The following is a 15,275-nucleotide window of genomic DNA, read 5'->3' as shown; positions in this document are numbered from 1 at the left end:
GTAAAATTCATGAATATTCACATTTTATAGGTAGTGACTTAGCACTGTCATCTTCTGCTTTCTGGGGACAACACTGAACACATGTCCTCTTTCCAGTGACTTACGGTGTAAATTGAATGTAATGACTGAACGTCTTCCACATGTTCAGAGCAAATCAAACACTCTATCTGCATCTGCATACATTCAACCTCAGCCCCCTCCATATGTCTCTGTAAGATTTTACTTAGGAGAGAGAAACATTTAACATAAGATAAATTACCCAGAGTAATTATTTGCTACTAGTATGAAAGTTTATGCTGTGCCACTTTCCTTTTTCTCTCCTTAAAAAAAATGTTGAAAATTTTAAATCTTCCCTTTTCTCCTAACCATAGGACTCTATAATAGCAAATATTAGTAAATATTAGCAAAAAAATCACTATTTTGTGATTCTGTGTTCTTTCTATCAATAGAAAAATTTTGAGCTATACTCACTCAAATTGTAAAATTCTTGAGTTTTTATATTCATTTTTCAGGTTACTTGATTGAAAGATCTCATCCATCTAAAAAAATTAAAGTTTTAAAAAAGCATATTATATTTAAGACAAACTTTTGTTGAACACTTTAAACAAACTGATCTTTCTGTTCTGCTTTGAATTGGGTTAGACAATTTCCTTCTCTGTGGTGATGGGTCTCATACGTTTAAGCATCCTGGGCATATTACATTTATTTACTAATTTTCTCAAAGTAAGAAAATGGGATCTACGTATCTTCTGGCAAGTAGTTAGTGAAACTATGTTTTAAAATTTTAAATCAGCTGAAAAAAGACATTCTCCTACCATTTGCTGAAGGTCAAAAGCAAGAATTTTGAAATCCACTGAGAGTTTGTCTTGCAAATTAGGATTATATGTTGCTCCAGATGTTATTTTCAATGTCCCTCTGGTTTTGTGACTTTCTCCAAACGCTGCATCTAAATGAATTAATAAAAAATAAAACACTAGGAATGTGAGTTATGAAGAAGAGAGAATATGCACATTCCAGTTGATACTCAGAAGTAATGTTCTGGCTCCATGTGTTGGTGTGGTAGTTCCTGCTTTTACTTTGCAGACATCATGTTCCATCATTAGGTGCATTTTGTGTGTGTGTGTGGGCCATGTGGTTGTTTTACAGGATTCAAAATAATCTTCTTTATCCTACTATTTTTTTCCTTTTCTTTGAAATCTAATCCACAGTCTAAGCTTCCAAGTGTTGTTGTTGTTGTTGTTTTTTACTACTGAAATTCCTGTTGAAAGATAAGGGATAAACTTTCACCAATTTTGGGAACTGATTCGAGGATTCATGGTGAGAAATGGCCCATTAAAAGTTTTTAAAAGTTCTGTAGCTGCTTTCACATACTTCTTGAACACCTAGCATCCAGGGACACTGTTGGTTTTCTACACATGCATTGCTGTGAAGGTTTCAGCGTGTGTGTTACTTTGAAACATAGACTTGAAACTACTTCTTTTATTCTAATAATGATAAAGTTGGCATGTATGACCTTTTGCCTTTAGATGGTGACTGTTGTTATTGGAGAAGTTATTGAGAATGCTACAGAAAGTATATTATCTCAATATAAGAAAATCTAAGGGAAAAGGTAACAAATTGAATATAAACTTGGGTAATAAAATGTGCCATCCAGTCTCGCAAAATTCCTTTCTCAGAATATCTTTTTTGATATATATTTAAATTTAAATGAGACTCTTCAACTGAGACACAATGATGAAATCATTTGTAAATGTGTTAATAATACATAATTCCCATGCTATGGTATGAGAAGATGTTATTTCTCCTTTTCCCAGATGGGGAAATTGGAGCTAAGATTCATTATGAGCCAAGGTGATAAAGTTAATAAGTGACAGATTTGGAATTTGGACATAGGTTTGACACAGTTTAGAACCCAGGATCTGTCATAGATTGATGCCAAACTTCCCAGTCCAGAAGGAACATTAGAAATAATATTTTAAGCAATAAACTGGCATTCAGTCTAAACAGCTATCATTGCAGAATTGATGAATATTATCATTTATGCCATTTTATTTGTTTTTAAATACTCAAAATTACATTTAGATTTAAATGTGAAAGACAAGGAAAGACTGAAGAACTGTCCTGCGTTGGAAGAGACTGAGGGAACAGGATAACTAAATCCTGTGTAGGAATCTGCTTTGGGTCCTGAACAGGTAAAGGGCATTAGTAGGAAAACTGGTAAAATGTGAATACAGTGTGTGGTTTGGTTAATAATATTGTACCAATGTTAGTTTCTCATTTGTGACAACTGTACTATGGATATACAAGACACTGACATTAGGGGAAGCTGGGAGAAGGTTATATAGGAACTCTACAATTTTTGCAAGTCTAAAATGATTTTCAATAAAAAATAAAATGGTGTATGAAAGGTAGCACGTCTTATGTCTTCTGGTATTCTATCAGAGATTTAACTCAACTCTCTTTTTATATTTAGTTGTTCACTATCAAATCATATTAACACTTATAAATACTTACTTTAATTTTACTTATAAAATAGCTTTTGTACCTTCACTGAGCATCAAAGATTCCAATGGACTCTCAAACGATTACATACCCTTCAGGTTATTTACAGAATTTAAGTAAGTCTAAAGCAGCCACTTTTCTACAAATCTAAGCAAACCTCTCTATAAAATACCCCGAATCTTCTTTCTCTTGAAAACACATCCCTTGTAGATAACTATAGTATTTAAATGAGATTGTATTGGAATTATTTTATAAAACTATAAAGTACTGATACAAATTTAAAAAGTTACTTAAGGGCCACCTGGGTGGCTCAGTCATTAAGCATCTGCTTTTGGCTCAGGTCATGATCCCGGGGTCCTGGGATCAAGCTGGCATCCGGCTCCCTGCTCAGCGGGGAGCCTGCTTCTCCCTCTCCCACTCCCTCTGCTTGTGTTCCCTCTCTCGCTGTGTCTCTCTCTGTCAAATAAATAAACAAAATCTTAAAAAAAAAGTTACTTAAATTTGTCTCTGATTCCTCACCTCTAAAATGAGGGTAACTATGTGGCACCTGAGTGGCAGAGTTGGTTAAGCGTCCGACTCTTGGTTTCAGCTCAGGTCATGATCTCATGGTTGTGAGATCAAGCCCGGAGTCGGGCTTCTGGCTCTTCCAGGAGCAGAGTCTCCTTGGGATTCTCTCCCTCCCTCTTCCTTTGCCCATCCTGCTTGTGCTCTCTTTATCCCCCCTCTTTCTGTCTCTCTCTTTCTCTCTGAAATAAATAAATAAATCTTTAAAAATAAATAAATAAATAATAAATAAATAAATATATAAATAAATAAAACAAGAGTAACTGTAACAACTAATTCATAGGTTTGTTGTAACAAGAGAATACATTTGAAGATCTTTGAAAAGCTGCTGGTATAGATAATTTAGCTCTAAATAATAGTTACTTTTCCCCATTTCTATTTATTACAGGTTGCTATTCAGGCAGCTTGAGATCTTTTAAGTCTACAATTACATCCAAGGTCCCTTATATTGTTACAATTAAAATTGTTGGACTAATAAGAAAATGAAAATATTATTCTCCAGAAATAAGCAATATATTTCCTTTAACCTTGCTATTTGTTGACTTGACCAGTCAACAATGTTTTAATATGTTTATGATTTAAACTGTATCAGAAGGAATCCACAGGCTATGAAAGCTACCTTGTTATACGTTCAAACTAAAAACTTACTTAACACTTTATTTTAAAAACTTAGTCTCATGCTTGAATTCTGAATTAAATTCTATATTATACACGAGCTAATTTTCCAATATTCTATGAAGTGAACTACAGAAAGCACCTGAATGCAACATAGATATCTTGTCACGAAAGCATAGCAATGAATAAAATGTATTGGTGGGAGAACTGAGATTAGAGTGGGCATGTTCATCTGGGAGATGCTTCAGTAGCCAAAGCCATGGGACTTACCTCTTTCTGATTCCTTGATTGCCAGCCAGGACACTGCAAATAATCCAGCACAGACAGCCACCAATAAGACAAAGAGAGCTGCAAACAGGACTTCATAGGTGCTGAGAGAATGGTGCCTTAAAGGTTTACTTCTTTTTGACACCATTTTTGGCTTTTGAAAGTATGATAATCTAAGAATTGTAAAAGAATGTAGACCCCTCAACCAACTAGAAATCAAATCCTCTCAAGTTGTCAAGGATTTGTAAAGCAACCACATAAGTCTACCCTAGTGTTACTAGTCAGCGTAAATGAGTTTAGCAACATTATGTCTCTATATGTTAAATAGCTTAAAAAGGGTGGTTAATCTTTAAGAAGATATTAATGAGTAAAGATATGCCCGGAGTTATAAATGTTAATCACCTGAACCATTTGTTGAGGTGAATGAAATTAAATGCATGTTGTAAACAAAAATGACTATCATTTCAGGAACTATTAAGAAAAATGTGAAATTCATGGCAAATAAATTAGTCATTAGGCACATGTACTTGATATTTGTAGAGAGTTTCTAACAGATCAACCTTCTACCTTCTGACTCAGGTCATTATTAAGGCATTTGTCCTGTTCTATGTAGGTGTAGACATTATAAAAATAACTTTTATGTACAGGTATATATTAAGCCCAACATATATATTAATAGGTGTCTCTCTCTCTCTCCCGCACCCTCCTTCTCCTTCCCTTCCTCCATCCCTCTTCCTTTGTGTGTGTGTGTGTATATGTTTATGTGTATACACATATACATATTTCCTATTGAGATAATCACAGATTTTGTAATCTTCGTTATATCACCCATGTGAAGTCATGCAATGTAAGGTAGTATTGATTTAACTTAAAGGAAAGTCTACTACAACAAGGCATCACATGCCTACTTTTTATAGCCTTGTATGGTTACCAGTGAATGGAGTAGCTGCTGAGAGAGGAAAAAAAAAACTGTTTCTATTTTAAGGAAGTATTCTGGGTGGGGAAGACATTGCTCACTTGTCCTGAACTTTATCTTTTTAAAACATGCTAATTGTAACAAGAGAACAGGTTAGAGAACAGGTCAACTGTAGACCTATACTTTATGGGAAAATCAAGACTGTTTTCTGATAGTTAAAGAACAGTTTATCATTGGAACTTCCATGTTTTGAATAAGCAATGAATCTAGAATTGAAAATTAATAAATAAAACCAAACCTATTCTGAAGTAAACCAGTTTGCCTCTTGTTATGGTAAGTGAAACTGGCCAGAGATAAGGAAGTCCTTGATCAGAGGACTTCAATGCACTGAAATTGTGGCATATTATAACTGGCTGCAATAAGCATTAATCACTTCCACTTTTCTTACTTCTTCTTTACTCTTGAAAGAAGAGAATTGTATGTTCTACTCTGAAATCCTTGCTGATAAAAAGTAGGATATAAATAATTAAGTGCATGTCATGGAATACATTTATATTTTTTATTTAACTGAATTAATACCAATTATATTGTTATACACCCTTTAAAATCTGCATGGAGTGAGAGATACTACTGATGGAGTTGGAACAGGTTCATTTTACTTATATTCTAGGAGATTATTCTAATAATAGGCCAGACCCTTCACTAAAGTTGGAGCCTGAAGAGTGATCTGTGAATTTGGGGAGCCAAAAAGTTGGAAGTAAAATTGTTGTTTTCTGCATTACAGCTGATGGAGATGCAATTGCTTTTCAGAAAATCAAGTAGAACTTTGTTATATTTCTTTGGACTTTATTATATAAGGGGAGGGAGAAGTGAACACAATGAGTTCACATGCTCTGCTCCAAGCACAGGGTAAAAATATATTAAATATAAGATTGAAAACCAAAAATTATATACTTAGGTTCAGAACTGAAATCAGCATTCATATTATACATTTTCCTCAAATTATATGCTTTCAGTAATTATACTTAAAATAAGTAGGAGAATAGCTTTCTTTTTTTTTTTTTAAAGATTTGATTTATTTATTTTAGAGACAGAGCACAAGAGGGGGGAGCGGGAGAGGGAGAAGCAGACTCCCTGCTGAGCAGGAAGCCCAATGCGGGACTCGATCCTGGGACTCCAGGATCATGACCTGAGCCGAAGGCAGTTGCTTAACCAACTGAGCCACCCAAGCGCCCCGAGAATAGCTTTCTTTAAAAGAGGCAATAATTTCTGAAGGATAGACTAAAATAAGACAAACAGGTCAATATGAAAAAGAATAAATCAAATGTCTTAAAATTAAAAAAAAATTACTAAAATAAAATGGAATTTGCCTGATATGGTAAAATGGAATTACCAGATAATAAAACTCATTACAGAGTTATAATAATAAAGAGTGTGTGATATGGGTCCAGAAGTAGAAAAATATCTCAGTGGAATAGAATAAAGAGCCCACAAACAACTTGATTCAGATATGGAAACTTCATGGATCAAAAAAAGATAGTGTTGCTAATTATATGTGAGGAAAGGATGGTTGTCTAATAAGTGATGTTGGGTTGGCTGGTTATCCCTCTCAGGATAATAAAATTAGATCCTTACCTCACGCCATAAACAAAAATAAATTCCAGGTGAATTGAATATACATAAAAAAAAGCATAGAAAATTTTGAAGAAAATGTAGAAAGATGTCTTTCTGATGATAGAGAACTGAAGGAGTTTAAAAAACAAACAAACCAGGAAGGAGAATACTAATAAACTGAGCCAAAAACAACACTGACTTTTTAAAAAAGATTTTATTTATTTACTTGAGAGAGAGAACGAGCAGGGGGAGGGGGAGGGACAAGCCAGACTCCCCACTGAACGAGGAGCCAGAACCCCCCGGGGTAGGGGGGGAGCTCAATGCTAGGACCCTGAGATCATGACCTGAGTGGAAGTCAGACGCTTAACTGAGTAAGCCACCCAGGCACCCCAACAACACTGACTTTCTTTTCAAAACAAAGGATATCAAAAACAAAGTAAAAATCATACTAGTAGAGGTTTTATTTTCTTCTTCTTCTTCTTCTTCTTCTTCTTCTTCTTCTTCTTCTTCTTTTTTTTTTATTGTGTATGTTTTATTGTGGCTACAACAGAACAGAATTGAGGCAAAGATTTTATATGAATTTCTCAAATTTATTTGGGGGACCACCTAAGGAAAGTCCATGAGAGGAGGTGGGAAGTGAAAAGGGGGGGGGGGAATAAAGCCAATAAAAGCTTTTATGTATAATCAAGTCATTTACTACCATGCGATCAGGAACATAATCCTGCTGGGGATTGTGTGAGACAGTAAGGAAAATTCCCTGAGTTATCCCAGCTAAGGGGTAGTAACTTCTAAGCAGGAAGGGAGGAGGATAGTATTGGAATGGAATACCAACCTAGGAGGCTTCAACTGTATTTGTATTGTGCTAATTGTCTTAAAATTTTTGAAATAAATTAATAAACCATTAATGACAGAGCTAGATGATTAGGACGTATGAGTTAATACTATTCTGCATTTTGCCATTTTATAGAAAAGGGAAGCATGTGATTGAACTTCCTGTGATATTTTCTTCTTTATTAAATGTTCATTAAATTTTTGAAACTTTATGCATAAAATTTCCTACTTCAGAAATGTAGAAGTTACAGAAAAGCTCCCCCCCCCCTTAATGTAAGTCTTTGAATATCTATGGGAGAGTAAAACATTTATTTTAAATGTACACTTAAAATATTTAACCATAAAAGCTAAGATGATCTAGATGACGTATAGGTATAATATGTTTGGGATGGCAAATAGGAGAATATATAACTCTGGATAAGTATGCATCACTAATACTCTTAATGAAGCTTTCAGTGAGGAAATAACAATTGTGGCCATTTTACTGATGGAATGATACTTTCTGGTTTGGTGAAGAATGAAGTAGGAAGAGAGTTGAAGATAGTGAGAGATAGAAGAGGTAGAGCCAACACTGAAGTTTTGGGGGCTCCTATTAGAGTGTTGTTATAAATATCTGCCTGGAATGAATGAAAGGATAAAAATAGCACAGCTAAAAAAAATAAGCTCTTGTTAATGTTATAGAAGCAAAAGAACCAGAGGGTTAAGGGTTAAGTTTCATGGTGCATATCATAATCTATGTATTTGCTCAACAAATATGTGATTTTTAAAAAAGATTTATTTATTTGAGAGAGAGAGCTGGAGTGGGAGGGGCAGAGGGAAAGGGAGAAAGAAAATCTCAAGCAGACTCCGTGCGGAGTGTGGAGCCCCACCCAGGACTCAATCCCAGGAACCAGAGATCATGACCTGAGCCTCAACCAAGTTAAGCGCTTAACTGACTGTGCCACCCAGATGCCCCAACAAATATATGATTTTATTCTCTGACTGTCCAAGGGAGCAGTAGTAATTGCAGAGGGTTCTAAAGATTAAAGCCATAAGCATTTACAGAAAATTTCTTTCACTATTCAGCACGATGTGAGAAACTCTAGCAGCTTCCACTCTTAAATAATTTCCTGTGACTGGGTTGTTATCAAACAAATTTCTTGAATAAGGTTAAACTAAAAAAAAATATAAAACAAAAAAATCTACATTGTTCAGCAAGAATACTTTTGGAGTTTCTACAGATGGTTTTCTCTCTCTGAAAATATGCCCACGTGCCCAGTGTAATAAGTCAATTAACACTTAGCTCACTTACAGTGATTCATGGTTCAAAGGTGACAGAGCATTAAGAAATTCACATTTGCTTATCTCCAAGACTGGTATATTTCTTTTCTTTGACTTCCCATATAATTTTAACATATTATTCTAATATCTAGTTGGTAAGCCTCTTCATATTTTAGGCATTGCCAGAGGACAGTGATCTTTCTTTGTATGAAGTCTGAGGGCTATTTGGTAAACATCTTGGGTTAAAAAAAAGGATGGGGGGAGTAGGTCTCTAAATATTATTAAATATCTTTTCAATGAGGATCCTTAGGTTCTGTAATCCCAGAGATTTGCTTACTGGATATTGTTTTCTATTGTTTTGACACTTGAAGAAAAATTGGTCTCTGTATAAAAATTTGGTGCCATCTTGTGTTTCCCTCAGAAGTTTGTAGCTATTCATCTGCTATCCTCTGGCCTGACGATTGAACTAGTCCTCTTTTATGACTGTTCCATTAATCTTTTGCTTGCATGCATATCAGCATCAGCCAGCCGTTCACTTATTTTTGTTTTCGAATTACTTTTAGAAGGACTGGCTGATGGATTCTATATTCCCTGAGTTCGTTTGTATGTGAGAAACCTTCCTCTTTCATACTTGAAAAAGAAAAGTGTCCTTTCCTAGGAATTGTATGTGTGGGCAAATGACAAGTCTATTTTTGTCTTGGATTTCTGAAGGTATTTTTCTAATACTGTTTTTCTGACACAGAACATAATTGTGGAAATGTCTAAAGCTAACCCCGTATCTTACTTCTGTATTTTATATCTGCCTGAATACTTAGAGAATTATTTTTTCATATTTGACGTTCAATTGAGAATAAGTTGGCATTGATTATTCTGAATGGCATTTTCTTGGAATGTGGTGTACCTTTTCCAGTTTTCCCTTCACCTAAAAATTAACATTCCTTTATTAAAGTTTTGAATTTTTTTTTTTTTTGCTTCAATTTACCCGATGTCTTACTGGGGTTGGAGTCCAATTTTCTTTGCATTGAATTCTCTTGTCATTCCTTTAATGCTAATTCTTTAATTCTAATTCTAATTAGGACCTTTGTCCTAATTGTTACAGTACCTATAACTCCCTTATACATTTTAATTATATGCTATGTTCACCTCTGTGTTTTCTGTTCTCTGCTGCTAATTTATTGTTTACTTGTGGAATGCTGTTGATACAGATTGCTATTGGTTTTCTTAATTATAATCTTTTTCTTTTAATCTAATTCTGTTTTATTATCGTATTATTTAGTTCTTATTGTCTTGATCTCATTTTCTTATTAACTTATTCTATAATAAATCGTACAATAGAAACTTCCCTTTGGTTGAATTTGCTTCCAGGTTTAGTTTTTATTTTACATACTATTCTTTCTCTTTCTCCCTTTCTTCTTTCCGAGGTATATTTACATGGCTGCCGTGCCACTTCTTTTTATCTGGTTCACGCTTCCTTTAGACAATCCTGCTTAAGCTCTTTCCCATGGTTTCCCCATAGAGTGGGTGAATTCTTCTTGCATTTGCATGAGCTAGAGTTTGAGATATGCATACTATATGCTTTTTCTTGTTTTACACCCTGAGGGCTTAGGGGAGGTTGCTGAGGGAGGAGAGCAGCTGTATATACGACATTCCTTTCTCTCCTGAAATTTTTTTGAACGCTCTGCATCAAGGTCCCTATGTAGTCATGTGGGGTTTATTCTATGTGTGAATGTGTGTGGGATGCCTCTGTTCTGCACACTATTCCCCACAAGGAGGTGAGTAGCTTTGAGAAATTGTAAGCCCTTTGAGAAATTATAAGCCATATAAGCCCTTACGGTTTCCTCTCATCCCCACTGAGATCTGCTAGTAATCACTGGCTACTAGGAGTCGCCATTCCTGAGATATTTTCTCTTCCCTTTTCTCAAGCTGTCTACTCATCCAGTTTGACTTGCTTTTCTACAAACTGCAAAGTATTAATAAAAATTAGAACCTTTCTGAGTTTTTTTTTTTTTTCAGTAGTACTCATGGGGAGGAGAGGGTTTGTAGGTGAATGATAGGAAAAAAGAGCCATATTGAGCCTCTTAATATTCTTGTTATTGGACAAAGTATATACTATGTACTTGTTTTTTTTTTTGCTTTTTTTTCCCCTTTGGCTGCTAGTTTGTTTTTGACTCACTCATACCTAGTTTAGAACTCATTTAATTAGATTTTAGAGAAGGACGTTTTAAGCTTCAGCTGTAATTCAGACTTGATGCAAAAGTCCATCTCATGTAATTTTTTAAAATTGAAGTAGAGTTGACACACAATGTGATATTAGTTTCAGGTTTACAACATAGTGATTCCACACATTCGATGTAATTTCTGACTTAAAGACCACATCAGGGCGCCTGGGTGGCTCAGATGGTTAAGCATTTGCCTTCGGCTCAGGTCATGATCTCAGGGTCCTGGGATCGAGTCCCGCATCAGGTTCCCTGCTCAGTGCAGAGCCTGCTTCTCCCTCTCCCTCTGCCACTCCCTCTGCTTGTGCTCTTCTGTCTATTCTCTCTGTCAAATAAATAAATAAAATCTTTGAAAAAAAAAAAAAGACCACATCAATTTTATCTCAGGTAACACTATGCCTAAAACATTCATTTAGATGTCATATCAAAGCTTCCTGGCTCTGAAGGGTCTGAATAGACAATATAACTTAGTTCATATATGTACAATATTTTCAGCTGAATACTATTTTATGGAAGGATACATGAAAACTGAACATAAGCAGATTAAAAATCTGTTTAGTTAATAGTAATCTCTCTCATCAATTAACAGTCTTATCAAATAGGAGTTGGAGTCCTCTACTACTTTCAGCTTGATAGTAAAGAAAGCTCTTATAGACTTCACACACTGGAATATTCTGTTTAAAATTGCAAAACTGAGGGGTGCCTGGGTGGCTCAGTCAGTTAAGCTTCTGCCTTCAGCTCAGATCATGATCCCTGCATCCTGGGATAGAGCCCTGCATCGGGCTCCCTGCTCAGCAGGAAGCCTGTTTCTCCCTCTCCCACTCCCCCTGCTTGTGTTCCCTCTCTCGCTGTGTCTCTCTGTCAAATAAATAAAATCTTAAAAAAAAAATTGCAAAATTGCACTCGTTGAATTGGAAAAAAATATGTGTTTGCCATTCAAAGGAGTGGTGTGAAGTTGTGGAAAAAGGTAGACATGTAGACAGTAGACCCACCTTTACATATGGGTATTGGCCCTTATTATGCAACCGTGGACATTTATTAAAACTCTTGCGGAACTTCAGTTTTCCCATGTGGAGCATGAAGTTGCTGATCTTAAAATCACTTTCATTTCTAAAATTTCATGACTTTATGATTTTTATGATACCTTCCAACGCGTATGATTTATGTCTCTTCACATTAAAGACGCCTTTCTTTCCCAGATTTCTTTTAGAGATTCACCTGAAAATCAGCTATGTGAGACAATGTCCTTTAGAACATTTTCCTAAGATCTTTTCCTTCATATCTCCCACTGACCTTCCATTCTCATTGAAGCTTCTTTTTATCCTTCCCTCCTCTGACTATAGTGAGACCATATTTACTTCCCTTTTGCTGATGCAAATTCTGCTTCCCAGATCTTCACTCTTTGTCCCTGCTCCACGGGCAGCATCTTACCTTGTCATATGAAAGTCACTCTCACCAAGCCTATCTCCCTAATCTACTTTTGTCTGTAAAGTGGATTATGAAACTTTTGAATAAAAGGTATTATACCAGAACATGCTGAACGGCATAGCACTTAACTGTTCCAAAGGAGAGGACACTATTCATGGCAGTATTCAAAAATAGACCTGTATTTCAGGAAAGAAAAATGAACTAGGCTGGGAGAGATTGGTTTTTCCTAGTAGGGGTTACCACACTTTTTATAGCATCTTAGTTGGTTAGTAGGGAGCTTTGAAAAAATATCAGCATGCTCTTCCCTATCAGCTGCTAGTTTAGGTCATTTTCAAAGAAACCCCCTATACATCCAGATTCCTAACCAATTCACAGCCCCACGATTTTATATTGTTGTGCCAGCCACAGCTGTAGCTGAGGCAGGATTAATCTTCTCACCATGTTACTTTTTAACTTTAATCATCTTAGTGCCTGGAGGTCAAAAGACTTTTTGATATTGAAAGAGAGTCAGCCTCAAATTTTCTCAGTGCTTTTGAACCTAATTGCCCTGCTATCATCACCAAAGTGTTATATCAGGCTTTACTTTTTTTATAGAATAAGTTTTCCACATCAGCTTGCTCAGTTTTCACTGCCTTGTCATTAAAATAGTTGCAGAAGCTCATCTTCTTTTCCTTCCTAACTGAAAGGATAAAGATAAGATCCAATTAGGACATCATCGAGTTCAGGAAACTGAAGTTTCCTGGCCTGATTTGGGCCTCAAAGTTCTCAAGTAAAATTTTGCATTTCATTATTATGACTCTGCCTTTTTAGCTATCACCCAAATAAATTGCCGAGGTAATATATATATATTTTTTTACTAAGTAGATACATAGCTTCTTTATATGAATACTACTTGCTTCTCCTTTATTATCAAGACTGTCAGTTTCTAGGTGAAAGTAGCCAGGTATATAGGGAGATTTTGCTAAAGTAATGCACTGTATCTACAATTATGTGTTTGATGAATGTTTCTTGCTGTTGCTGCTGAGAGTTAGGACTATTAACATTAAAAATAAAATAGCTCATGGTAACCGGGAATATAGCTTTATTGTTAAGTTATTAGTTAAGGATGATAAAGTCAATGGCAGAGGATGAGTTTGGTGAAGTTGGTTAGACACAAGGAATTAAACAGGACAAATATATGGTAAATTAGATTTTTCACGTTAGATTCTTGGAGAGATTGTGTAAAACTAAGAGGATTTTATATAAACACAATCCTTCCCTGTTTTCATTCTCCCCTTCTCTTTTAGTGATGAGACTCACTAAGTTTTATCTTGGGCCACCAGCAACTGTCCCCGGTTTTCACTCTTCTTTCAATTCATGTGATTAAGATCAGGAGGACGGGCTATGGGAGAAAGTGGTATGTGTGACTTCTGGATCCTCTCCTTGAGGAATCTTGCTGGAATTTTCTTTTTTCCTCCTGAAGGCTATAAAATGGGGGTAAGCAGCAGTCTTGGAAGCTCTTTCATGTAAATGGCACAGCCAAACCACAAGTCCTGACTCTTCGTATCTGGGCTATTATGTCAGAGGAAAACAAACATCTGTTGTATTTAATCAACTTATTACTTTCTTACTTCGCTTTTACAGCAAACTCTAACTCTGGGTTTTGATGAGGAATTCAAATAGAATCCATGATGCACTTTAAAAAAATTTGAAATAATTTCTTTAGAAAGTACTTACTAATTTGAGTGTAGACATTCTTTCATCATAGTAGTTTACTGACATTTTTCTTTTCCATGAGTAAGGATTCTAGTGTAGGAATGTATTAGTTGCTATTGCTTTTGGCTTTAAAATATCTGAACAGACACTTGTCCAAAGAAGACACACAAATGGCTAACAGACACATACAAAAATGTTCAACATCACTAGACATCAGGGAAATACAAGTCACAACCATAATGAGATACTACCTTACACCAGTTAGAATGGGAAAAATTAACAAGACAGGAAACAACAAGTGTTGGTGAGGATGTGGAGAAAGGGGAACCCTCTTACACTGTTGGTGGGAATGCAAGCTGGTAGAGCCACTCTGGAAAACAGTGTGGAGGTGCCTCAGAAAATTAAAAATAGAGCTACCCTATGGCCCAGCAATTGCACTACTGGGTATTTACCCCAAAGACACAGATGTAGTGAAAAGAAGGGCCATATGCACCTCAATGTTCATAGCAGCAATGTCCACAATAGTCAAACGTGGAAAGAGCCGAGATGCCCTTCAACAGATGAATGGATAAACAAGATGTGGTCCATATATACAATGGAATATTGCTCAGCCATCAGAAAGGATGAATACCCACCATTTGCATCAACATGGATGGAACTGGAGGGGATTATGCTAAGTGAAATAAGTCAAGTGGAGAAAGTCAATTATCATATGGTTTCACTCGTATGTGGAACATAAGGAATAGTGCTGAGGACCACAGGGGAAGGAAGGGGAAATTGAATGGGAAGAAATCAGAGAGGGAGACAAACCGTAAGAGACTCTGGACTCTGAGAACCAAACTGAGGGTTACAGAAGGGTGGGGGGTGGGGGGATGGGGTAACTAGGTGATGGGTATTAAGGAGGGCACGTGTTGTGATGAGCAGAGGGTGTCATATGCAACTAATGAATCGTTGAACACTACATTAAAAACTAATGATGTACTATATGCTGCCTAGTTGAACATAAAATTAAAAAAATTTTTTTAAATAAAAAATTAAATAAATAAGCAAAAAAAATAAAAGTCTTTTAAGTGCTAAAATTGTTCTTAGTTTACAGATGGAATTTTAAGACATCTTAAAAATAAACAAAAACAAAAAAATATCTAGAGCTTTTGATTTTCTTTATCTCTTGCTATTGAACATGATAAGCTTATTCATTCAAGAATATACACATTTCATATTGTAGGAATGCTGACAATACTGACTCTATCTCTGGCTCTCCATCTTGTTCACATTGGCTTGATGACCTCTCTTGGGGCTATGTGTTCTGAGTCCTCAGTGATTAATATATATACTTAGAAATGCCCACCAAGGCTGGGATAGGGGGA

The 15,275-nt window shown here is 35.7% G+C and overlaps 1 protein-coding gene across 1 annotated transcript in view; it reads right to left on the bottom strand.

Moving 5' to 3' along the window:
• Positions 1-4,096, bottom strand: part of TMPRSS15 (transmembrane serine protease 15) — a 112,852-nt gene extending 108,756 nt beyond the window's left edge. The window contains exons 1-3 of the mRNA XM_045863647.2: positions 3,952-4,096; positions 816-946; positions 472-539 (exon numbers count right to left, since the gene is read on the bottom strand). Coding sequence (XP_045719603.1) covers positions 472-539; positions 816-946; positions 3,952-4,096 — 344 coding nt within the window. The remainder of the gene's footprint in view (positions 1-471; positions 540-815; positions 947-3,951) is intronic.
• Positions 4,097-15,275: the final 11,179 nt, after the last annotated feature.

Source organism: Mirounga angustirostris, unplaced genomic scaffold (genome assembly GCF_029215605.1).
Source record: "Mirounga angustirostris isolate CCGP_5_RB_7025 unplaced genomic scaffold, mMirAng1.0.hap1 SCAF_1, whole genome shotgun sequence".
NCBI lineage: Eukaryota > Metazoa > Chordata > Mammalia > Carnivora > Phocidae > Mirounga > Mirounga angustirostris.
The sequence above is the reverse complement of the archived record's forward strand: the minus strand, read 5'-3'. Positions and strand labels throughout refer to the sequence as shown.